Here is a 27,352-nt window from a genome sequence, read left to right as displayed (position 1 = left end):
ATTTATAATGAGAATTGTTTTAATTTAAGCAGTTTACACGATTTACAGATTTGAATTTGCTATTTTATTTATTCAATATATATTGAATAAAAACTCAATTCTTCATTAATCTCGTACAAAGTAGATTTAAAATAAAAATCGAAACTCTTCTTTATTCAACGAAAAACACAATTTTGCTATTTTCAATTTTTTCCTCTCGTATTTTTATTTTAACAATACGCGTATGCAAAATAAAAATTTTGCAGAAATAATAAAAAAAGAAGATAAATTTTTAACAAAAAAAAAGAATATTAAAAAAAATATCTTTATCGGAAAGGGAAAATCAATAAAAATTAAGTTTGTGAATATTGAAGCGATTATAAATCGAAAGATATATAAATGTTAAGATGTATAAATATAAATTCAATTAATAAAGAATATAAACTGAAATTTATTATTAAAATAATTATAATATTACAATAAAATATTTAAAAATAATTATATATTATTTATTATAATATCAAGTTAATCCAATAATATCATAAGATTTTATTAATGTTTTGTTTTTGTTTTTCTCGAAGTTTATTTAAAATCAATTCTAGTGTTACTGCCAATTAGAAGACGGCTCCAGCAAAGAGAGGATCCTATCAAAATGACACACATGTTTGACGATGTCGATACAGGGATTCCTCTATCCAATCGTCTCGATCGGCTTGATGTCAACTTCTAAGAAAAAAAGAAAAAAAATTACGGCGCCCGGACGTAATGCGGCGTACAAGTCACCACAGGGGGCCTTATTCTTATTGGCCGAGAGCGGAGGACGCCCACAAGGTGCGCGGTTATATAGTACTCTAGTGCTATGCGGAGTTCATTCATAGTTCCACTCCAGTCTAGTCATTCATTAATACGGCGGGAGTGTCCTTACGGAGTGTGCGCTGATCGTAGCTCTTGATCACTCGAGTGACCCGCTTTGAGCTCGCCCGCGTGTGCGTGTCACACATGTGTTGCTCGTCCTATGGCACGTGAGATCGAGGAGTACAAAGTAGTCGACAAGGTGAATTAACATCGAACACGCAGAATGTGGATAGGTAAGAATGACTCACGATCAGACTCGGTTTCAGACGAACGTTCTAAGAAACAGAACCCGTCTCGTCAGAATGAGCATTCAACAGGACAAAAAGTGGAAATTTAATACGGGAATCTTATTTGTGAAAATGTCATTGAACGCGTTAAACAGCGACATTTCTCTGATCCAGTTATTTTAACAAAGATTCTTTAATATGCATTCATATTAAAAAGCCCCCACAATGTAATATGGTCATCAAAAATAATTAAAAAAAATAGTTTAATGGAATTCTTTGATCCGATGATATTTACACGATACTTAAACGCCCGATAAAAATCATCTAATATGAATAACTCATTACTTGCAATCATAATTATAACTAATAATTCTATTAATTATATTTTAATAGTTTAGTTATTTATATTGATTACTTTCTAAAAGTGAATCAGTGGAATTACCACTGATTTGCAGTGTATACTATTTTCCAGTGGCATACTTAGAACTGTGATAAATAATCAGTAAGTATTTCAATGTTGTTTCAGTGATAAAACTGATTCGAACAGTGAATATCACTGAAAGACAATAAATTTTAGTTCACAAATTTGTTTGACAGTAAAACTCACTGTTTTTCAGTGATATTTACTAATTCTCATTAAAAGAATATTAAAATACTCACTGTTTGTCACAGTTCTAAGTATGCTACTGGAAAATGATATACACAGCAAATCAGTGATAATTCTACTGATTCACTTTTAAAGAGTATAAATTAATAAAAATTATTGATATAAGAACAATTATGATCGATTAAATAAGAACGCCTTCGTATAATGTTTCGTTCTTATTTAAATCGCGATATATTGCGCTTCTTTGCAATAAACTGAGCTCGGAAGAAGTATAATTCGGACCTTTTTCTCCATTAATAGCGGCACTTCAGGAATGGTATTTCTAAAAAAAAAGTCTCCGTTTTTAATGGAACCGATGAATTTCACGGCTCGTCTCGTATCAGGGACTGGCGCAAATACACCTGCGGCAAATTGCTTACGCGGTGGTGCTTCGAAGAACGTTCGAAGTACGATAGTGTTATCCAGCAGAAATCGCGATCTTTCGCCGTTCCTTTGTTCCCGTCGAAAGAAACGGCGCTTCATCTAGCGTTTTTCTGCGACAAGCCGCGGAATGCTATGGTCGAGAAATTGGCCGGCAGTAACTGCGCGAGTGGTTTTGCACAACACGCGGTGTCCACTACCGTAGTGCACTAATTTAATGATTTTTTTTCTATCGAATCTCCATTTCTCTGTCGCATCTGCGCGCATCGCCTGTAAAAGCTGATCGGTGCATTTCACATAAATCGATCTCACTTGCATCATATTGTTTTTCGATCAATTATAGTAATAGATCAAACTCGCTCAATAATAGAAACAAGTTGACAATTTCGCAACGAATAAACGCGACTTGCGCGCGCGCGGCACACTTATCACTGTGAATCATCTTCGTGGCGCTTGTTCCATCTTGACAGCTACCTGTCAACTATCGTCTTTATCGCGATGCCGATTAATACAAGTATGATTCCGATGTTACTCGTGACGTGGCATTCGACATATTTACATGAATACAATACGAAGTATACGTCAAAATACACGCATGTATATTAATTTGAATCAACTTATTGATGGACTTAATCTTATCATGTTGTAAACGAATAAATTAAGTCGAAATCGATATATCTGTATACACACAGGAAGTAAAGATTAACAACAATTAATTTAATTAATTGTTAATTTATGTAGTTCCTTACTGTATTTGTATTATATTATTGTACATGGTGTAAATTTTAGAAATATGACAAAATTTTACCGATGAGAAAATTTAATGTAAAGAGGACCCGAGTAGGACGGTCCTTCACGTAATGTTCACTCCTACTTTACCTTTCTCACATATGTTATTAGCGTACATAAGTTTATAATATCTTTGATGCCGACCAATCGAAACGAGCAGTCAGCAATGAGACCAAACCAATCAAATCAATTGGTACTAAAGATGGCGGGACAGCAAAGAAAAAAAAAGAAACTTTAAGTGAATCGAGCCAAGGACCAAGTAGCGCAAGAGTAGAAGGCATTTCCGTTCTGCCGGCTGGCAAAAACTCGACATTACTATCGATAGTGGGATTAAACTCGGAAACGTACGTTGTGTCGACAGATCAACCAATTTTAAGAGTTAGTCGAGCGTAGCGTGAATTTTCCATTTTCTCCTACTAAAGGAGAGAAAGAGAAAGAGAACGAGTGAGAAAAAGTGAGATAGCGCCGTGTGCTCAGAAAAAGCCTGCAGCTTTGCTCGGTGCATTACATAACAGAGGGAGGGAGGAGAAACGTTAAAAGTCTGCAATCTACAGAAACTCGGGGAAGCCCACTGCTATTTTTCCTTGACGCCATCGATTCTTATCGGAAAACTTTATAACGTCAATGCAGCCGTCTTCGATGCGGTTTCGATAAAGCGCGAATACGTAAACGGGTATTTTAGATATGTAAATGCGCGATAAAGATGCATAACAGGATATAGCGTCCATATGTATATAGGTATATATATCTCAAGCGTTTATATATCAACAACCTAAGAAAATTAAAATTCAGCTTTAAAAAGATATGTTGAAGTCTAACTATATTCATGAATACATTGCGAGAAGTTGTCGCAAAATCGTAAACGCTTCAACAATTGTGAATCATTTTTTACGTTTCATCCTCGTTGCATATACACTTCTCCAGTATGACGTCTTGCATCTTCAAATATAAATTATACGTACATGCACGCTAATTTATTCCATGACGTACATTCTTTATTCCGCGTAGAAAATTATCGTCTTACGTGACACGAAAAATTTATAATGTTAAAAAATAGACCAGTGAAAAATGCACATCCGTGTTTCTCGCCCGCTAGATATCGCAACAACGGCTTTAACGCGCATTTCGAAGTCTTCGCTTTTCGCGTGCAGACGTCGTTTCGCCGTAGGACGGATTACCGGTCAATTAACGACGTGACACTATAATTGGTGCGGTAATTCGATCCTCTTACGGTCGGATCCTCCGGGGAAGCTCGCGCAGTTTCTGGGCTCTCCGAGTTAAGCGACCGCGTGCACATCGTTAAATTAAAATCCCGAGGCATTCACCGGCACCGACGTGGCCCGCAGCGGGCCATCCCAGCGCTGGCCGTCTAATTTGTAGCGCATAATATTCGAATAATTTGCACGCGTTAATGGAACCGGCCGTGGGTCCCTCGTCGGCTACGACGCACGGAACTACCTTGCAAATATTTGCGTGCAATAAAAATGATTCGACCCAATAGGTGTCAGACGAAGTCACCGGAAATCGGAGCAAACAAACACAAATACGGAAAGTATCTTCGAAAAAGTTTAATTATGATGATGAAAATGCGTAAATACCTAGCTCAATATATATTTAATTATCGATTTTACGATTATCCGATATCATCGAGAAATCTTCTTTTGGCGCCTGAAACGTTGTAATTTCATATGAGTATGCAACTTTTATAGTTAAATCGATAAGATCGAAATCGATTAATCTAATCGCGGATATATCTTATCAATGACGTATCACAAGCAATTCTTTAATTCTCCCACTCTTCGCAACTGACTTATCTGACATGTCTCGTGCGTTATCTTCGCGCGAACATACGTTGTTTGCAAACTTTTATAAAATAGTGTAGTCGAGAGATATCTCATTTTTTATAATTATTTGAATTTTACCGATGATAATTAATAATAATTAATAATAATAATGGTGCGATCGACGTGTAATATTAACGACGTGATAAATCAAGCGGAATACGAAATACGCAGTAAGTTGAAATTTATATGCGTGACATAATTATGTGAAATATTTTAATGTAAGGTAGCCACTTAAAAATATCTTACTAAGATATACGGATGTAATGTTAAATATAAACACCGACTAACAGACGGACTGCATATTAAGCATTTTAGCAGACGTACATACGTAGCGGACTTAGTCATCAACGTGTGAAGAATATACATCTTCCTCCGAACACTGATTTACGAGCCACGTGCCCGACACAGAAACTTACTTTCCTGGTTTTGCGATTAGTTTCCGCATATATTGTTGCAGTTATTTCCCTAAATGACTACATCTTCGTGTCTGATAAACTTTACGTTACAATGCCTTCGGCAGATTAGAAACAATAGCCACCGTTTAAAATAAACGGAAGTGGTATATTACTGTTTCAAACGTTGATTCTACCATGAATTTCTCGATAATTCACATACGATCATTTAATCACTTTGACATTTCAATTGTTAATATTTCTTTATCTTTAATCTGCGTGACCAATATATTCTACTGAAAAATTCTATTTTGCGATCATTCTTTCCTCAACGCATATTTACTCTCAACGCATATCATTATTATTTATCCTGTTCAATTGGAATTAACGCTTCTTTTATGAAATAATTCGTTGAACATACATACTCTCAACTGTGTTATACAATTTTTGCTAATTGCATGTCGCTATCTACTTATCGCACAAATACTTAACACATCTCTGTTTGGATCCGCAAAGCGACCAGTGCGTTTAATGACATTTCGTACGATTAATGAAATTGACATGGCCCGGGGGGGTCCAATGTATACAGTCTGCCGTATGTCTCCCCACGCAAAGATCGCGCAGCGAGGGTGGTGTGCGCGCAGGTGGGAGGACAGGGAGGACGTACTGGCAGACTGAGGATTACGGTGGGGCTACGGAAGGGGGCTGGAGGAAGCAGGAGGGATGGAGGTGGGACCGAGTGCCGGTGAGCGCGAGCGAGAGTGCGAGAGCGAGAGGACGAGGTGAATAGTGAGTCCGTGAGCTCGAGTGAGTAACTGGGAGTCGCAACTGGGGGATCCACTCAGTCACCACGAGATCGGCAAGCCGAATGGTCAACCGCGCCGGTGGTTCTTCTGAAAAGTCTGCAACTAGTTGAAGAGGGGCCTCCTGCAGGGACCCTGGGTCAGGCGCAGATTAGACCTTCGAATGTCAACGGACGCGATCGTCCACGATTATCTCGATTCGATCGCGGCGCAGGTGGATGGACAATCGCGTCGCTTCAATTTCCCGACGGAGAATAGACTGGCCGATTGATCAGAATCATCTCGCGGGAACGCTGACGATGTGGAGAGTTCTGGTGCGCTGTTATGTCACTTTGACGTCCATCTGACGCACAGTAACGATACCGGTGTCTCAGAATATACGTCCCCATACGGTTTCCGGCGCGCGTCGCGGTTTCGATATCCCGGGGACTACAATATCCTCGCGTGACAGTTCGTCCCAGCAGCGGGACGCGACGGTGAATGATAACGGACGACAACGCCGTTTTTCCGGAGCAACCAGTCGATTCACGGAAAGATCGCGAGTGCGCAAGTGGATGCGAGCGGAAACTGTCATCCGGAGCAGCCGAGGACTCTCCTGCAGGAGGACGAGGAAGAGATGATCTTCGTGCTGCTGGTGGCCGGAGCGTTCGCCCTCGCCACACTAAGGCGGTGTGTGTACATTGCTGAATTCTATCCACTTTCTCTAATACGTATATGTGCACATATATATATATATATATATATATATATATATATACACACACAATATATACATATATATATCTATATATATATATATATATATATATATATACACACGTGTGTATGTGTGTGTCTTATCCCGCTTTCGCACCAAGTCATCTCGCGGAGACGAGGTATTCGGCACGCAAACATTTGCTGCAACAGAAGAAAACGACTCGCGGATATTACACCACGTTTGGCGCGTATTTCGCTCCACTCGCGGCTTCCCGGCATACATATGTTATAACGTTACTTCGCTCCTGGCATTGACGTCTCCGCGAGATCCCATTGCGCTTTCCGGAGGATAAAAGTCGCGGTGCATTTCTGTCACGCGGCTAGTTCGCGGAAACCCAACGAAAGAAAACGGTCGTTCGCATTCGCCTGATCGACGACAAGTTTTACTGAAACATGTATAATGATGCAATGACATGTGAAGAATTCGCGCAGCGTTTTACCGTTTCTCTACACGTGCTGTTCTTTGTCGTTGTCATCGATTGCGTTCAACGGGTCTTGCCCGGCAGACGGACGGTTAGAAAAGAAAAAGATAATTGGATCGCGTTTCACAGCAAGCGGATAAAACAATTCAGGGCGTGCCTATAATTTACGTTATTAGTGTATATTTATTTAAATTTGATATTTATATAGGTTCCTATTCAATTTGCATCTGCGTGCTTGCCTATAGCTATAAACGAGCATGTCTTTTGCAGTTTTTGTTAAAGAATTGCTTCTTTGCTCAACACGCTTTTTTACTTTTCTCTATTCAAACAGGATCATTTCTGTCACAGAACAACCCGTAAAGTACTAGAAAAAGAACCCAAGGTCAACTTCTTACATCGTAATTACATTTGTATGATAATCGGTAATTACATACTACGTTCGAGTATTTTATTATCATATAAATTATTATAATCATGATACGCACAATTTTGCTTAGAAAGAAAAATTAATTAAATATGCAAGTTTTATTCATCTAAAAGAGTTGACGATACGTCTACCGCGAGTCTATATCTCAACTATAATTTTAAATTAAAATCCATTTCATTAATCTACTAGACTTCATATTCTCGTTGAATACAACTCCAAATTAGAGTTTATGTCACTTTATTCTATTTCTTTACTATTAACAGTGATGCGACATAATGTTGATTATAATAAAGAATTAAACTTAAATATTTAATATTATGTGATATGTACTATATGTACTATAATATATCTTACCTATATATTCCTAAATAAAACATTATAGTGAATAATTAACTACTCTAACTCCATAATAATTATATTATATAATTGCAGAAATGCCAGATTATACATCAATCTTAACAATATGGATAAATTTATTAAATTTTGAACCGCAGTATCTCTCTCTCTCTCTCTCTCTCTCTCTCTCTATCCCTCTTTCTATTTCTATCTATCTATATATCTATCTACCTGTTTAATCTCTAAAAAAGGATCAAGTATAAAAATATTTTATTCAAAAGAATTAGTCAATATAGCAGTTGTATAAACTATTATATTAATTTAATTCCAAACTCAAGTGACAAATACGTTTGAGATTTATTTTCTTTAGATAACAACATATTAAGTTTTTCAATATAACATTGAAAAATTAATGTCTAAAAGATTTATGATTCCGTTATTTGCGCAAATAATACAACATTTATGTAACGCAAATTTTATTTCATTCATAGTCCTAATCCAGGCTTCTCTTGAAAAATTTTAGCTAATATTCATACTTTGTTGTGTTATATATTTTTTTATGATTAGTAGAACATTTTTATAATGAGTAAAAAAATTATTTTCGAGTTTTTTATGTTAATTGACTTCGGTTTGTAATGTCAAGATTGTTGACTCGCGCGCTTAAAAAATTCTTGTTTAGCTAATTAATGACTAAGCGATAAACTGAGTCAGTGCATGAGATTAGGTTGCTGATGTGTTTATTTGGCTTCGGTCTCGGAACTAAAGTAGATATCAACAGCTCAATTCATCTATTAACTCTCTATCTCTGATATTCTGATCTCTACCATTAGTACTTCACACATTCATTGATTTGTTTGATTGTGTTACTAGGTAAATTTTTATAAATGTAAGAACAATGCAATACTTTATATATTTCTTTATAACATTTACAAAAAAAGAGTATGTCGTTAATGTAGAAAATAGCAGATCATAATTGTTTAGAATATATTTCTATCTATGCAAAAACAAAAATTTAACGAATATACAATAAATTTATTTATTTTATTAGGTGCACATTAGCTGATACAAATTTGTAAGATTGATGTCATTAGTTATTTCGACTACTTTCTTATCTACGCATAATATTAACCGCAATGAATAATTTATTCAGCCACGTTTATTCATTTGTATCCATTTTCTGCGGATTAAAATTTTTTTAACCACAATAACCGTTGTTCCGCGTCATTGCTATCTTCGAACTTGCCTTACTCATTGCTATTTATTTAATCCATTCATGCTTACCTACATTTTCAACTCATTATAAATTACTATTTGAGTTTTGATAATTAATTCGCAATTAATTTAGTACAAATAATATAGTAATTATACTAATCAATAACGAGTAAACAGACTCAAAAGTAGAATTTCTCAAACTCACTGTGCCCATCGAACAATGAATAGAAAGTAAGATACACAATCCATATTCTCTTTCTATATCCTAAGTAAATTAAAATAGATTTAAAATATTGTAAGAAAATAATTGCAGTAGTGCTTAAGGAGACATTGATCTGAACCGTAAATAGTAGAACAAATCTGCGATGTTGTATCCTTACACGATAAAATTCTTCCCTTCAAAGGATTTGAATCTAACTTTGGGTTGACAAATTTGAATTCGTCACCGAGCCGCCTGTTCTCCACCTCCACGTTCTCCACCTCTCTGTGGAAGGTACGGCCGCCGATAGAAGGCGCGCGTCGTGTTGATACGGGACACACACGGACTGTTTGCTCGGGTACCATCGCGGACCCTTTTTTTCATGTAGGCCCCGACTCGAGTCACAACACTAGTAAAGTTACAAAAGCCGAAGGCAAACAGATCCGGGGACGGGCCTTAACCGGTTTATTAAACACTCGTGCGCCCCGGAGGTGGTCCCCATCGTTGCTGAAAGTGGCGACGACGCGGTCAGAGCGGATGAGGACGACGGCGACGTCGATGCCGCCTGGCCATCTTCTAGAGCTCAGGCGTGTATCACACCGTGTGTTTTCGCTCTCCGATACCGCCTTGCCAAGAGAGGGCCAAAAGAGAAGTTCACTACTTTCGTACGTACGCGAGACGAAAGCGATCTCTCATGGAGGTGGGAAAGAACGAGCGGGAAGGAGGAGTCAAACAACGCTCAGACAAACCTTCTTCTCTTTTGTCAGGTCGAGCCGAGCCGCCGGGAAGCGGCTTTAGATTCTACTAGCAACCGCGTAATTTCCATTTTGGTCCGGTCATAGTCATTATAAGGCATTAATTCCGCCGACGGCGCACTTTTTTTTCTCGCTATTTCAATCACTATAGCTCAAAACTTGTTGACGTCGATGTTTTCGACCGTTATTGAAATAATTGCCATTCATCCGAGAGATCGGTCGATATCGAACGTTAATTCTTCATATGCATAACACAAAATATCTTTTGCGGCACCCTATACAGCACGAAGTTTCTGATGACGAGATACATCGTGGAATTTTTGTACGTCCCTTAGTGTCACCGAGTGACTTACGTCCTACGACAGAAATAAAAGGAAAGTAAGGGCCCAGAGCGACTTGGACGCGTACTGGGTTGTGGTTTTGGGTTCAGCAGGGTTCACTGGACATATTATGGGACAGACGAGCACTCCAGCGTGAAATGAAAATATTATGCCAACGCTCAGACTGCCGTACCACGCGTGACACGAGAATTACTGTATGCATATAAAAATCGAAGATTCATATTTCGTAACGGAATAATTCTGTTGCCGCGCGAATCAATTTTTATGAAAAGATCACATTGACTCTCAGTTGATCAATGTCTGCAGCCATTAAGATTCGATCTAAGATAAAGATTAGACAATAGAGTAATATTTCTCCCTATAACATTAAATGTTGACCTAATGCCATGATTTACCATCTTTCCGTTAAATATAAGGATCATGTCGACTACAATTTTTCAAGTTTTCATCAATTAAAAATTAAATCATATATAAAAAAATAGCTGAATTGCTTTAATACGTTCTTTCTAAATTATATTCGGTTCTTTGAAATTAAATGATATAAGATGCAGTTTATATTAATCGCAATATATATATCTTCATCATTTTAAATCCTTAAGTGTATATGTAAGCAATATTCTTCCTCATTAATACATTTTCAATTAAGATAATCATCATGTTTTGACGTAACTTTTCTATATTTTCACCCATATAAAACTTCTTGCTACTTCTTTTTTACATCATTATCTGATAGGTAGTAACTAGTTTGCATCTAGATATGACAGGATACCAATATGTACATCGGCGATGAAGCATCGAGTGATTTGTCCGACGCTTCGGGGCAATTTTTTGTGCAATTTGTTAATCATGCTTATAATCGAAGAAGTAACACGAACATGTATCAGCAAGGAAAAAGAGAAACAGAGAGAGAGAGAGAGAGAAAGAGAGAGAGAGAAAGAGAGAGAGAGAGAGAGAAATAGTTTGCTAATAAGACAAGGCACGAAAATAAATTCAGTATTATACATTCCTGTATACTTTTCTGACAGGTTCTCTTTTCCGATTACTAAATACTAACCAGCTACCGATCCGATCTAGCTCCTAGACTCCGGCATGGTACGCGACTTTTGTGAAATCACAGTTCTGGAACAAGGGCGACTTCGTGTCATTTCATGATTTACCGATTCGATAAAATCGATCGCGCGTGCGGAAGTTTTACAAATATCAGGGTAACACTTTCTCGCGATTTCTTGCGTCTTTAACCGCGCCAATTTATGCAATGCCGCAGAAAGCAAGAAAGCTTTTTTTCGAGAAAAATATACATACTTGTATGCTTTGCGCGATAAAAATTTAAGTGAAACGGCGTCTATATTGTGATACGAGCGGAAAAAAATTATATATAATAACAGTTATTCAATATGTGATACAACATATTAATTGTGGTGCGACAGGCGTGAAGAAACCACGTTCTAACGTTATACATATATTAATTATTATATAGTAGAACTATTTGTATGAGCAAGATACAACCAAATGCAATACATGTTGCTGAATCATCTCTATCATGTAAGATAACGATTACATGCACAATTACTTGCAAAATATTTTTTGTTTTTTTACAAAATAAGCGAGTGTAACATTTTATCAGGTATCGAGTATTCTTGTAAAAAAATAATTATTTCTTTATCTTCAATTAACAGAAAAAGGATAGATAATAATTATGATCATAAAAAAAATTATGCAACTACTACCTCGTTGGCAAGTTTTAGAATTAGCACGATCCTTGTCAGGTATGAATAAAACTCGTTTATTTAGCGTCGTAATTTGCTTTTATATGCATTCGAAAAAAAAATCGTAGATGAGTAAATTTACTACAATCGTAAGAAGCGACTCGTCGATTAATTCAGTTGCGAAGCAGATAATATTCCCTGTATTGTAATTTAGAATTACCCGTGGTTTTGTTATCCGTAACGAGTCGCTAATTATTCGGATTTACGAGCGCGTTAAGTATCGGCAACTCTTTCTATATCGTGTTTAAGGCGCGTCGGCGGATCGTTCGCATTGCTTTCTCAAGGTGACTCTTCCGACTCTCGATATATCCCGCGGCATTTTCTTTTTACGTTCCATTTTGCCGACATCTTTAGAGGATTACATTAAAGATCGGCCGGTGCTTGATTACCCCGTGTTTGATAACCCGATTGAAGAATTTAATTTAACGATATTATTTCCCTCATATTACAGTAAATCATACGGTACACTAACTGATTGCTTAATAACCAGCTTGAAGCCGGCCTGTAACGAATCCTAGTTATCCCCAATTGGATATAACGCGCGTTTCGTATTTTCCGTAGGAAATTTTTCAAACCCGATCCCGTCCATTCTCCGCGTTTGATCAGCTTTCGATTATTACCATTAACGGGTTATTACATCGCGGTCACATTTTCGCTCGGACCTAAAAGTTCACAATGCGGGTGGTACGCCGTACAGAAGTGAGGCAATGTTTAAATTACACGCTGCATAGCGAACCGTGCTTTACGAGAGGCCCCGCCACGAACTCTTCCGTTTCACCACCTACGATAGCAATTACAGAGCCCGAAGCGAGCACCGCTGGCGCACTACAATAACGTGTGCTCACTTCCGCAACCAAGCACGACACGTGGAAATTATAACGCGTATCTCTCTTATTCCCCCGAGACGAAACAATCGTCGTTGGAGGAAGACTTTAATGCGTCGACCGCTTTATAAGTAGGATTCTAAGTGGGAGTGCGCGCAATGAGCTGAGGTGTCGCATCAAAGCGCCTCACCACGCTTCGTTCTCAATTCAATATTATTTCCGCCATGACGTGTTTCAATCCGGGAAAATCTATTATTCCAACGTGGACGGTGGCGTTAGAAGAAAATTTAGCCAATTACAAGTAGCAAACGAAAGTCGTTACGTATCGGTTTTCCCAACAAGTCTAGCCAATTACGAAACACGCGCACTCGAGCAATGGCTGCTCGACACGACGGAGCTCGGGGACGAGGGGCACCACATCTATACGATCTCCTACCACCTGACGCCATCCATCGTGCGGCTGATTACTATTCTCTTGAGGCCGCGTGCGCAATGAGCGATGCGTTCATTCATGCCGATGTACACGGGCCCCGAGCTCCGTGGTGTCGAGCGGGTTGAATGTGCTCGTCATGATATACAGACGGAGTGTTACACGACGATCGATCCGGGGAGATGATGCCGGCAGAAAACCCCGGGCCGTGTTCTCGTTGAAGAATGCCAGGTGCGAGTTCGCCGATGCTGCGGCCTGTCGACCTGTTTATTATTCCAAAGCGAAGGTGGCAGATACTTAACGTCCCGGCGTCATGATACCTAAAGCGCGGCTGTGGGTGGAAGGTGAGGAAAGCACGCGATGAAATGCGACAAGGGATCGATTCAGTATTGTGTATACAGGACAGGGGGGGGCTAAAGCTCGGCGTCAATGACTGCGTTCGGGAGGCGCGCTATCGGCGCTATTACGTCATTCTATCTTTGTTTTACGTTTAACGAACGATAAAGATGGAATGACACAACAGTGCTGATAACGCGCTTCCCAAGCGCAACCGTTGCCTTAAGTAGCAACACTTTCCTTTTTGATCTCATACGAAATCGACTTTCGTTTCACCGAGAATAGAGTTGATCGTAACGTCATCTTCTTCCATACAATATAAATAAAAATCGGTTTCAAATAACGCCTCTCCGACGAAATGGTCAAATTTTTTATAGCATCCAGGGCCATCAAGTTGTGACCCTCAAATCGATGGAGATCGATTAATCCAATGCTCGGTTACGCGCTTAATTCCTTTTTTATAATCTGTCTCGACCATTTCTCAGATCGAAAACGAACCTGGTTGTGCTAGCGCTTGCGTGTTTGGGCTACACTAAACCTATCACCGCAACACAAGTTTCGTAACTAACTGCATTGCCGCGTCGTTAAAAAGGAACAATACGAATAGCCCGCGGCGCGTAGGCAGCAGTCGTCGCTGCGAAAGCGGCCCGGCGAAAAAAATTCATTTCGTGGACGCTTCGTAAAATCGGTTACGTATCGGAGTACTCGTTCGCGCGACATCGTGGGTGGAAGCGGGGCCGGGTTTGTGCCTGACCACCGACAACTTTGATTCACTGCGATTGTTGGAGGGCCCGCGGTTCAATGATCGGCGCGACACACCGGCGATCGCGCGACCTGCACCGTCGCTCAGCTCAGTCCTGTAACGACGACGCGCGCACGCAAAACACACGTACGCGCGTCGCGATCCACTATAGCCGCGGCCGAACGAGTCACGTTTACACACGGAGCACCACGTGCTCGCGGCACCGCTCGATCGTGCTCCCGGTTATGTATGTTACGACTCCGACGCCGATCGACCGAAGCGACGGACTTTTTCTACTCCTCGCGCATGCATACGAGGGATTTACATCAGACACGAAGGCTAAAGGGTTAATCTCTCACCGCTGGGCATCCAATATGCACCGAGCGTGCGCTCGTTCCTTCCTTACGCAATGATTCGATCTTTACTTGAACGCCGAGGAGTTCTCTAGGTGAAAACTAATATAAATTCATTGAATTTAAATTTATATCGAAGCTACGAAAATCACGCTAAACCAAGTTCTACGTGCTTATCGAGAAAAACGCGTATTGATAAATCGTTAAATGTAAATACATATAACAAATATTTTTATTAAAAAAACTAAATTATTATCAGTACATTTAGCTGAATATCGTAATCAATAGCGTAATCTTCTTAGTAATCTTCTAGCGCGTTAAGGCGAGTTAAACTCGCGCCTTTTAAAGCGCCAATTATTGTGGCAGATGAAATCAGTCACGACAGTGTGAGGTAAACATGATAATAAAAGCAATACCAAATAAACACTGTCAACGAATGTTTTCGGATAATTTCCAGTGTGCCTTTCACCAGCAATATGTTAGTGCTTTCTACGTGACACATTCACTGGACTTATCCAGTTTACGAAAAGTCGATCGTCAACGGCCGAATATGATACGCGGTACGTAAACCGTATAGTATATCGGGACGTGAAGACTTTTCTATGTCAATCTAAAACGGACGCTTGGTCACCCGGGCGATGACAGAATCTATCCGTCTTTACGATCCGGGGTCGAGGCCGTTATCGGGTCGGCGTGTTTCACTACGCAAGGAAATCGTAAAGGGCCCAAAGGGTCGACGGGGGCGTGGTACACGTAGTTCCATCTGAGGACCCCGCTGACGTCTCTGTATATTCACGGCGCGCGAGATCGTCGTAAAGAGCCTCTATAGGCCGCGGCGTGAGAGTTCGATTTTATGTTCGTCCCAGTCGGGGACCGCCCGCCGTTAGTCACACGATGGTTTCTGCTTTCTTTAACACGGTGCTGTGTACGCGCGTTTTTATAGTCCCGCGCACGATAGTCTCGTTTCGCGGGGAAACATTGTCATCTTGCGTTCTCGTATTCGCGTGCGTGTACTCGCCCGTTATCGAAGTCATCATTCGCGCGGATTTCAAAGTACAAATGCGGGAGAGAAAACGGAGACTCTTCGGCCCGCTCTCTTGTCCAGTCGCTCGTAAAAGAGACATCGCGAAATCGACTAGCGAATTATTCTCGGCTGCGACGAGAACCGAATGACCAGTTTCTTACCCGTCAGTACATACCGTTCGCGGGTCTAATGGCTAAACAGAAGTTTCAAGATTTCGCTAAATTTCTTCTGTACTGTTATATTCGAGAAGATGCGCAACGCAGAGTACGATTTGAAAGATAACGATTCTTCAATATAACATTTTCAGCAGAAATAAGTGCGTAATAATTAAATTCATTGACATGATAGAGAAAGAGCTAAACGAAATATAAAAAGGAGTGCTTATATAAATATAAATTAAATTCTTATATATTTTTAATAAACTTTTTTTTTTAAAAGAACGTTTCACCTGGATTATTCCGACTGACAGGAATGCACGCAATGAATAATGCATGCTCATTATCAATTGCTATACCGATTTTATCGCATTATATCATTTGCATTGAAGTGATACTCTCAATTCCTAGCATAATATATCTTACTGCCATTAATGTCAAACATTTGCGTTAATTCATTAATATAAATGACTTCTATTTTATAAAAACAAAAAAAGTTGTGGCAGAATAAGAATGTGATATCATTTTGTTAAGAATATGTAACATTACAGACAAAACTTCTTTCTTATAGTAAATCATAATTGCTAATTATAAGTTATCTACAAAATTTGGAACAGATTGAAAAGCTTCTAATTGACAATTTTTAATTTTTCAAGATATAATATAATAAAGCATTCTATCATATTTTAAAGTAGATTAACTTCTAAAAAAAGATGGTTATAGAATTTCATTTAATATCAAATTTGAAATTTGTTCGTTTAAATATGTTTAAAAACTTTAAATATGTTCGTTTTTCTAAAATTTTACATGTTGATATTATGTTGAAAAATATTCAATAATACTGAAAAATACTAAACGTTCGCAACAATCATTGTGATCAATCTTCTTTGAAAATTAATTTGAAATTCACCGAAGGGTCTATGATTGAAATTAAAGCCACAGGTTTCGGAACATGATAATATCGGATCATTGTAAGATTGTAATTATCTCCTTCTCGGACGCGCGCGTCAGTGCTCCGGAATAACAACGTGATTACTTACTACGTTTTCTTCCGCGAGATCCTCCTACTGTCTCAGTTAACAATATAATTCAGCACCGAGCTTTCTCTCGTACGTCCACGCATGCCTTACAAACTGTTATTAAGTCTGGATCAAGATGATTTATCTCCGGATGTAAACGCATATCGATCTGGAAACATTATACATCGTCGCAAATGTGATAAGATAATTAATCCGACCGTAAACCGTCTACCAGGCTTCCGTCCTTAAAAAGTGTCGTATCGTTCTGATGCGATTAATTATACGATAACGTCAAAAAAGATTGAAAAAAAATCAATTCGTAAGAGAGCATGTCTGAAATTACTAATCTTGGACAACGTTGTGCATTAATTAATATTAAATGTCTCATTGCTATATCAATATCAGATATTATCGTCAGAAATTACGCCTAGTTTATCATAGATATTCATAGGAATAAACAAGGCGTTAAGATTCATAAAATCCCTCACATTTCTTGAAACGGATATCTCTTGCAACGAACTAACGCGCAAGAACAAGTCATTTAACGGCAGATACTTTCCGTTCTCTGTCGCGGCAAAAAAACCGAGTGACTTACGTAATCTTCGCCATCGGTCGAAGAAAAGGAAGAAGAAAGAAGAGAGAGAGAGAGAGAGAGGGGGGAGCAGAGAGAGAGTAAAGGAAAGAGAAACGAAGACACCGTCGCGTCGCGCTACCATCAGGCGATACCGCAGCGATTAAACGTACATACACAATCGGCCTCTGCGGGCGTTTTCTTACGCACGTGTGCACACGCGTGTGCGGCCTATCGCCGACCGAAGAATCGAGATAACGTAATCGACGATGACATTGAATGCCGTAGTAACTGACCGCGTGCATTCCTGCGCGCTGTGCGCCCCCCTCCCTCCTTACCCCCCTCGTCTTCTTTCCCGCGTTGCGGTGGCAGAACGTCGTTTCAGATCGATTCCTGCACCGATGCCAACGGTAGGTTGTCACCTCTGGATATAAACGACGGGTGACGTCAGTATGACATCAGTGATCCATATCGTCGTAACACCGTAAGGCGCCTCGCTCGCGTATTACAGACACTTTACGACGCGTCAGCGTAGAGACACCTTTGATAATTCGATGCGTCGGCGACGCGGCAGGTATAGGACTAAAGGAGAGACGCGGGGAGGGGGAGAAAGGAGGACGGGGCTAAATGCCGAGGAAGAAAACAAAAGGAGCACGCGAAGGCGGAATTGGCGAGAGGAGGTAAAGGATGTTAACGCGCAACTCTGGCAACTTAAAACCCTTCAGCGGTATTTTATGGGTGGGGTCGCCCTCACCGGACGGAGGACTATCCAATGCGCCTAGTAGTCCCGGGCCAGACAAAATGCAAATCTGCGCGCGCCCCGCTAATCTGTCTGGTGCATCCGTGAGGTCGGGACCCATTGGCGGAGACTGCGGGGCCGTGAGCACGGACGCGCGCGCGCGCGCGCGCGGGTAGCCTCGAGTTTTCCCGCGTACCTCGTAAATCAAAGTCGTCCGCGGAGGAGAGGACTGCGGCCCGACTCTAGTGTGCTGTGCAGGAAGGAAGTCGGGGTCTTGTATGTCTGGCGGGCGATCGTCGAACTGACGCACCCTGCCTGATTCATATTCAGCGAAAGCTGAATATGCGGGAAGCTGCGGCGACCGCACACTCGGTCGGAGACTCGGCAGAAAAACCGGTCTAAGCGGAGATTAAAGGTTGAGATAACGTGCCAATGTGTCACAAGTGATCTAATCATTCATTTAAGTTTTAGTACTCGTTAATAATTACAAAACGGGAACGTTATAAACGGGCAATCTCGAGATTAATTGCATTTATATGTTTATATATGTATAATGACGTTTATACACCGCTAAATATCATAATTGGCATTTACCGGTTGCCGCTTGTGTCGAAGCGTTAACTCAATTACGACGGTAATTAAGTCTCGGTACTCTTGGATCGGTTCCTTTATTTCCCCTCGACTTTTTAATCATCGCCCGATTCAGAACTCAAGCGAGGAGGAAACCCGACGCCTCTGCAGACTACACTCCCGACGATCCCTTATGCGCATACCGTATCAAATGTTGCGAGCTACGCATAATCTATCTTTTCTGTGGTGCTCACCGTGCGTTCACCCGCGGTGCGATACTCGCTGTAGGTGCCGATTAGAGTAGCGTTTCCCCGGCGTATAAACATGACTTACGCGTACACGGTTGTTAGCGCGTACGTATATACGTATGTTACTCCTGAGGAGGTGTAGAAAGAGAGACGCGACTATGCGTCCCACATACCTCTATGAATGACGTTGCAATAATGAAAGGCGCGCGTTTTTCACAATAAATCGTATATCCGATAGTCACGTGTCACTTTGCGCGGTACGGTGTCTCTGGGCCATCTAAGATGCATCATTATATCGACTAATGATCTCTTACGGAATAAGTTTTTGTTGTTTACAACATACGTATAACAGAGCGATTTACAATTCAGTCTAATTTTCTAATTCGTAATCCGCAAATGGAAATTATGCAGACGATATTAACGTGAAGCGTACCTTCGGACGCTTTTCATATGATATTTACTTTAGTGTTTCGCAATCGATAAGAAATACCTCGTTGACTATAGCACTACCTTCAGGCACTACTTCGGGCTCCGCGTAAAATAATATAACACCTCTCTCTATATAGCGTATGTGCAAACGCGACGCGCGCGCGAATCGCGATCTTCTATTATCTACCCTTTTCTCGCTACGTACTTATCTCTATGCGTGCGTGCACTTTTGAACGCACGTCGGCGGTCTCGCTCTCCGATACGAGATCCGCGAGGCCAGCCCGAACGGGCTGGTATCGGGCACCTCGCTCCCACACTCGCCCGCACGGCGATGATATTGCGCTCTTTCTCCCGGTACCACTTGCATCTCTTTCCGCCCGTGCGGTATGCTCCCTCGCCTGCACTCTCGCTCCTTTTCTCCTTTCCGTCTTCCACTCGTCGGTCCAAAGAGGCGAAGGTGGAGGCTAATCACCACGCAATCACCGCTCCCGGTGCGGCCGGGACTCCGACCCGTTCCCAGAAAGCCAGCAACCGCCTTTTGCCGCCCTGGGGCATTCACCACCGCGGTACCGGTGCTGCAAAACCAACAATCTTCGTCCAGTGCCGCGGAAAAAAGAGCACTGCCCTCCCCGCGCCCCGTTACCCCGCCCCTTTTCGCCAAATCACCGGAGGGCCGACCGATCGGCCGACTACTGGCATCCGGGGAATCCATCGCGAGAATCCAGCCGCGAATCCACCTTGGCAGTGCCTATCGAGAGACGAGGAAGGCATGCATTAAACTCGCGGAGGCAACTACCGCGTCGACACGACACTGCCCGGAATGCGAATATGGTTGAAAAGAAGTATATTTTGGGATAATTCCCCCGTATGAATGATGGACGTTTCGTTCTGAAATGCGTTTTGAATCGACATTATCGCGTGTAATGAGAGTGCACCGTAAGGATGAAATGAGGCACCTGCTCGAATAATTGCATGTGGTGAAACCCTATAGGAATAACGTGGTTATTGCGTGCGATTTAGTAACCCATAGGTGGTAGGCCGCGCGATTACAGGGATATTATGCCACGAAAAAAATACGTTATACTCTCCGCACGGAATTTTGTTTTATTCTTATAATCGTATCAATCAATTGTAATTTGTTATTGATTATTTGTGCTAAAAGCTCATTAATTGCGAAACAGACTTGTCTCATAATATCTATAAAATAGATTCACATAAACGCGTGTGGAAATTGTTGATGTAATAATAATTTATAGATTTATTACTTTCAATTATCTCGCGTTATCAATTTTCCAGCGTGTGTTTGTTCTACCGATTTATGTCGCGCTACAGCGAAATTAAATCGTAGCCTGTCAAAAACGGGTAACATCGCGTAAAGGTACTTTGTCGCTGTCCACCCTTAGATACGAGATAATATACGCAGGAAATGGGTAACTGGTAGGTAAGGACGTAAATTGATATAGTTGGGGGCGATGGTCGTTAGAGTGTATATAATATTGGGTGCACCTTTACCGTATACACCCACGCGACGTGCGTAGCCGACGGTACAGGATGCCTGAAACTGCTGGCTCGGGGCAACTCCGGGAGAAGTAAGAGGAGGCGTGAGTTTACGATAAGATACACACAGCCACGCAACTGGCTTCCTCCGGTGTTTCGCGCCAGCGGGTTAATCGAATTGGGACTTATTGTTACGTGTCGCCCGGAGATTCGTTAGATATCGCCTCGCGTACAGAAATTACGATAACCGAGAATTTACGTACTCTCGTTTCGTCGGTACTGTAAAATATTTGCAATAAGATAAATCAATAATGGAGCGATTACTCAATCGTCTACTCGAAGAAACGAAAACAGAAAAATTGCAAAAAATAATTGTAATTGCGTATATACATAAACGTAAATAAACACCAAGTTCATAATACTTTATGGCGAAGAGAAATGTTGAGATACTTATTGATCGAAATCTAGTGCAAACCTGAAATCTTTTTATTTTTAAATGACCGAAAATATAAATAATGAGCGCGACAAGCTGTGTGACATCTCAACCTATTATCCTTAAAGCGTCGCGTCGGGTATTAATGCTTGGAGAATGGACACGTGGTACACGCGGAATCACGTAGCGCGTGTGCGCTATTGCCGCACGATGACTGTGCCACGCACGTAAGTCCACGCGTGACCGACGTGCGAATTGTACGAACTATCGTATCGAATTGCCATTACGGCTCGCACCTGAGAGCGCTCGCACCGTCGCTTCGAATGAATTTACACGTGGTTTTCTGTGCAGCACGCACGAACTATCAACGCGCGTTAATTGCCCACATAGTGGTCCATGAAGTCTTTGTCGGTCTTGAAATCTTTACGGCACTACCAGTGTATCCACGCTGGACTTCACGGGCGCTGAATGGTTATTGATCAAGAATTGATTCGATACGATGTGTTTGCTACATGATGCGGTGCTAAATATTATGCGATACCGCGACGCCATTCAAATCTTAACAGTGCACGTAGGAAGATAAAATATTGTATTCTTTTTTCTTCTTCGATTGCTAACTAATTAAAAATAAAATTTTTTTTTCTGTTTCGTACCTTTAATAGAGCTTTTCTGTCCTCGAATTTTATAGGAAGTTTATTATCATTACTGTATTTATTTCGCTATCAAATGTTGTAAATTACGCGCGGAAAAATTTCGAAAGGTTTGTCTCCGGATAAGTTCGCGGCGTGGAATCACGAGGAAAGTCGTAAGCTATGACGTTTAATTGTGCAATAAATCTTGATTCTCCGATTTGCAACCCATTTCCTACTGCGGGGGCGACGATTGGTCGCTGTTAAATTGATGCGTAGGTGCAATGGAGGTACCTACGTATCCGTGTAGGTACGCCGAGCGTGAAAGTCGGAAGGACTTCATCTCTCCCTTTCCCTTTTGTTACTCTTACGTGCAAAATAGCGCGGGATCTTTCTCCAATCGTTGACTTTAATCGCGGATTACAATCTATAATCGATTTAACATGAATTTGACGAATATAAGTATAAATTTCATCTTAAATTTCAATATATACTTGCTGCAACTACTTCGCAAATATCTACTATAACATCATATCTGTAGATTCATCGCTAAGAAACCAATTACGAATGCCATCTTCTGAAAATTAAACTTTGTGATCCTTAAGTTTATATTAGAACCAATGCAATATTTTTGCAAAAATAATTAGAAAACGCAAAATAGTTGCACAAGCTTTATTTTTATTCAATTACGCTTAAATGCCTTTCAATATCTTTCTGACGACAGTTCCTATTTTCGATTACAGACTCAGTGGCACAAACGATTACTCTTACGAGTTTTGCCTTCTTCCTGACCTCGTGGCTGAACTCGGCGTCGGGAACGTCCGCAAACGATCTGCAATTTGTGCCAAACACCAGTGACATAGAGCCCTGGTTTCAGCCTTGTGGCACCCGGCTGGCGGCCTCGCGAAGGATGCACAATTCCAGCGATTCGAACAATATCATGAAGAGGGTGCGAACGCAATTGCGAGTCGCGCAAAATCACTTCAACAAGACTTTCAAGGACGTGCGCATAGTTTACTCGAAGGTGAGAGACGAGTGCGCTCCACTCGCGACCGCGATTCCGTAATTAATTGCAGCGCGGCGTCGTCGGGGTAAAACCGCGTGGGCAGTGCTCGCTCGAGGGGGACTCGCACGTGCGCGCGATGCAACGCATCGCGATGCTAGCGCACAGTCCTATTTTCCGCCGGCAATTTGCATTGGTTACGATGTGCCACGCACATCCAGCATAATTACTTTTTCTTATACAGTCCCGCGGCGCGCAGTCCAGACGTCTCACAGATTTGATGACAAATCGCTTCCCGTCGCGTTGCAGAACGAAACGCGTCGCTTGCTTAATATTAAAAATGTCGTTATCGCAAAATTATTATTAAACATCCTCACGAGACGAAGATAAGGGAATACATTTACATATGAGGCTTTTACTTGTTTATAACGTCGTTATAACGAGATGATAAATATTATTGTTTGGTCTACTAGAGAGAGAGCCTAAGATCAAGTTTATCCCGCGCGGATCGCAACGGCTTGGATAGAGCGATATATTTTGTTTATCGACTTTTATCACTTTGAAGCTTACTTCAGACACGCATGGCTGCATTCCGAGACAGATTTGTAATATTACGATTTTTGACACCGTAGTACTAGACTAGATATAAACAGACAAGATTGCTTACGCCAGTAAATGTATGTTATGCCAGATAATATATTAAATAATTCATAAATGTATGACGGTCATTTGTAATTTCCATCTGTATTTATGCAACATAACGGCACTAGTTGAGACTTGTATAGTCATAAATTTTGTATTCAATGATACATATAACCAACTAATAAATTACATGCGCGTGACACAACCTTAGACCTCCAATAAAATGGAAAATCACAATCTATGCAAAATTACAAAAAAAAAATCGAAAAAAAATTGTATTACATTAAATCGACCCAGTCGTATAGTTACGAAACTCACATAATTAAATACTATTTCATCTTTCTGTCACAGGTGTACAGAGTGCTGCTAAAGGAGCAGTACAAGATGAATTGGTTGCCAAAAAAGCAACTCGAGTGGTACCATACGGAACTTTGGTGTTTGGAAAGGGGAAAGAAAGCGGAGCGTGCTCTTCCACGTCTATATGATGCGCTTCAGAAATTTTCGATTACGTTCCATTTTCTTAGAGAATATCGCCTCGACTCTAATATCGATGTCACTCGGGGCATAATTAAGAGGCGGACCAGGATCATCGATAAAGCGCATAACCAAGTTCTTAGGGTAAGCACTGCTTTGCTTCTGACAAGATCTGTGTTAACGTGATATTAATTGAAAATTGTATTTATATACGCGTTAGAATCGTCATTTATTATCACCCGTTAGAATTGCTCGTAAATCGAATTAATCGTTCAGCGAAACACAAGAATATAAAACTATGAATACTTTATTACTCTGACTTGCCACTTTGGGTCAAGTTGCCATAAAACCTATCCAGGCATGTAGGCACGGCGAGCAACATCAATCTTTTGAGTGAAAGTGCAAACGTGTAAAAGTAACAACGCTTCTCGTTTATATGATTGCAGTTGCTGTGCGAAGTCGAAGCCGCTATGATAAATCTGGAATTGAGAACTTCAACTCTAAACGACGCATTCATCATAACGGATAACGTGCAATGGGCCAAAGAGGGCGATCTGACTCTAATGTTGATTCAGGATTGGGGCGTGTTAAAGCTCTATCATACTTTTCTGAAAGATTGGATAAAGGTCTTCCGCAACGCCACCAGTGCCAACGACAACAGCTGCGATCGTAACATAAAGTCTATTGCTCTTACGCAAAAGCAGGCGAAAAAATTGTTCCAAAAGGGAGAACACCGAACGAGAACACCGAGGAAACATAAATCGACGAGGAAGCCCGGCGGTCGAAACAATTCCGTGCGTCAGAACCTGCGAAAGGGGTCTGAAAGGAACAGACTGATGAAGAAGAAAAAGTCCACATTACGACCTACGTTACGAACATAGACCATGTCGAACCTGAAGAAGTTTGCGTTTTAGTATCGACGAGATCTGCTGATAATTTAAAGACACCGCTCTATACAGCGTCGAATCGTATACTATCTCTCACTAACATAACTTTTTATATTTATTCCATTATCGCAATCATGTCCATTTTGAATAGTTTCACTCGTTTTTCGCAGATTTGCCAACGGAATCGTGCTATTGTACTACGATTATGTATCTCAGCAGCCGTAAAAAATCGTTTAATCAAATCATTTCGGCTAAACACTATTGGATTATGGTAATCGAAGTATTTTATCGACAATACGCGGCTGCATACTAGGGACCAGTATTAAAAGATCTACTTCAGAACAGTATTATATCTAATAACATACATAAAATATACCGAGCATAGCCCATAATGTTGATAATAATGTTTCGAAGTACACGGCGCGCTCGAATCGATTGGACTCGCGAAATATCGGTCCAATGGATTACAGCCGCCGTTAAAGTGCACCTGGAAATGCACACATAATCTTATCGTGTTGTGTGTATATAAAAGGAATGTAAAAACTCCATTTTTATTCAGGCACTCAACAATCTGAGAACGACGAAAAAAAAAAACAGTACGTTATGGAAATGCGAAGGAGAGAAAGAGAAAGAAATATAGAGAGAATAAATTCACAGATGTACTTGTCACGTTTAAGATTGGCCGCCCGATATTTATATCGATATTGCCAGCAATTCAGATTCACGCTCACGGCCAAGGCGGCTTGTTACACGGTCACGGATTTGAGTTCATTCGATTAAAATTGACGGAGACTGCGATACGCGCAGATGTCGGTAGTACGTGAAAGGCTCGACGACGAGTTTAGGCGGCTCGTGAAAACTTATTTATTCTAGCTTTAAGCGGATGGCGAGAAAACTTAAATGTCGTTTAGCTGTGATATCCCGAGCGTACGCGGACGTACAGAGTTCCTACGTTTATAACATAGGCGCATATGTGCACATACACAATACACTTACATAGATAGGTATCGTGCGTTGACGCGTACCATACGGTAGACGTAGATGATTCTCTCTTCCTTTCCGGTGTGTTTTACCGAAGAATCTCGCCTTGTCGTGGGAAAACACATGACAATTTTACCCTTTATAGTTAAGTCCACTCGAATCACTCGCGTTGTAAGCGTTATAAGCGCGTATATAGAAGCGTTTTAGCGGAGACGAATTACGTGGATTTTTCACGATTTCTTTCGTCTCGCTTTCGATCAAATTATACGCAAGTGTGCTAATCGATAAGGGACCATTACGAATTTTATTGAGAATCGTTTAAGTAAATCTTGTATTTTATACACGCATCATGTTGTTATGTGCCTGTCAGCACACATAACAATGTGACCGTCTCTCCTTTTTTTGCGATAGATTAAAATATATTTATGTATATCGATGCAGATTCGATATTTTCGATACTGAAGCAGTACTTAAGTTCATAGCTTAGCGTTACGAATGTACTATGTATGCCTTATATAGAACATATATTATTTATTAGTATATGTTCTAAGATGTATGCACACGACGCGATGCAAATTGTTCGTAAACGCGCACATAAATTTAAGACCATTATGCATTTTACACAATACACATAGAATATTTATTCGGGCGTATATGCATAGCGTTCTGTTCTATTTATTGTATCACGTTACCATTGCATATACTATTTATTGTCATGTCTCTACTTATATGTGATCATCTCGAATAAATTCAATGTTTTGTATCGAACTGATGTTTGGATGACAGAGATATACCTTTATAATCCACGTAATAGTTTAATTTCACACAATATTGTATGTTTTACATGAACATTCAACCGGAAATATCAGGAGTGCATGAAGGATGTTCATTCAGCATGGCATTCGATCATTATCCGTAATGTATATAACGCAAAAATAATAGATAAGAACGTGCTATTTAAAATGCAACAAACATGACTCATCGTAGCAATATTTTAAGGGATTGATTAGATAAGCAGGATTAAATAATGCAAGGCGACGAAAATTTTTTGTAACTGCCATTATGTATTTATGTACGTGCTATAAATACATCGCTATATCGCAATGCTACTTTATCGTTGCTTTCGCATATAGTGACATAATTATCCTTATTTATAACATTTATTTAAAGGTATATTTAGCTATATTTTATTTTTAAAACAGCAAAAGCGTAATTGTAATAATCATGATAATATCA

At 40.4% G+C, this 27,352-nt stretch overlaps 1 protein-coding gene across 2 annotated transcripts; it reads left to right on the top strand.

Moving 5' to 3' along the window:
• The first annotated feature begins 5,905 nt into the window (after positions 1-5,905).
• On the top strand, positions 5,906-27,220 carry LOC105449916. 2 transcript variants are annotated; one of them, XM_011689374.1, is made up of 4 exons: positions 5,906-6,587; positions 22,873-23,153; positions 24,126-24,392; positions 24,695-27,220. In XM_011689374.1, exons 1-4 carry the CDS (start codon positions 6,533-6,535, stop codon positions 25,127-25,129), a joined length of 1,038 nt encoding a protein of 345 aa, XP_011687676.1. In that variant the 5' UTR covers positions 5,906-6,532; the 3' UTR covers positions 25,130-27,220. The 2 variants fall into 2 exon arrangements, with proteins under 2 accessions (XP_011687676.1, XP_011687677.1); XM_011689375.1 differs by lacking the exon at positions 5,906-6,587 and adding an exon at positions 15,294-15,375.
• Positions 27,221-27,352: the final 132 nt, after the last annotated feature.

This window comes from Wasmannia auropunctata, unplaced genomic scaffold (assembly GCF_000956235.1).
Source record: "Wasmannia auropunctata unplaced genomic scaffold, wasmannia.A_1.0 LD336071.1, whole genome shotgun sequence".
Lineage (NCBI taxonomy): Eukaryota > Metazoa > Arthropoda > Insecta > Hymenoptera > Formicidae > Wasmannia > Wasmannia auropunctata.
This window is presented reverse-complemented; position numbering and strand designations above follow the sequence as displayed.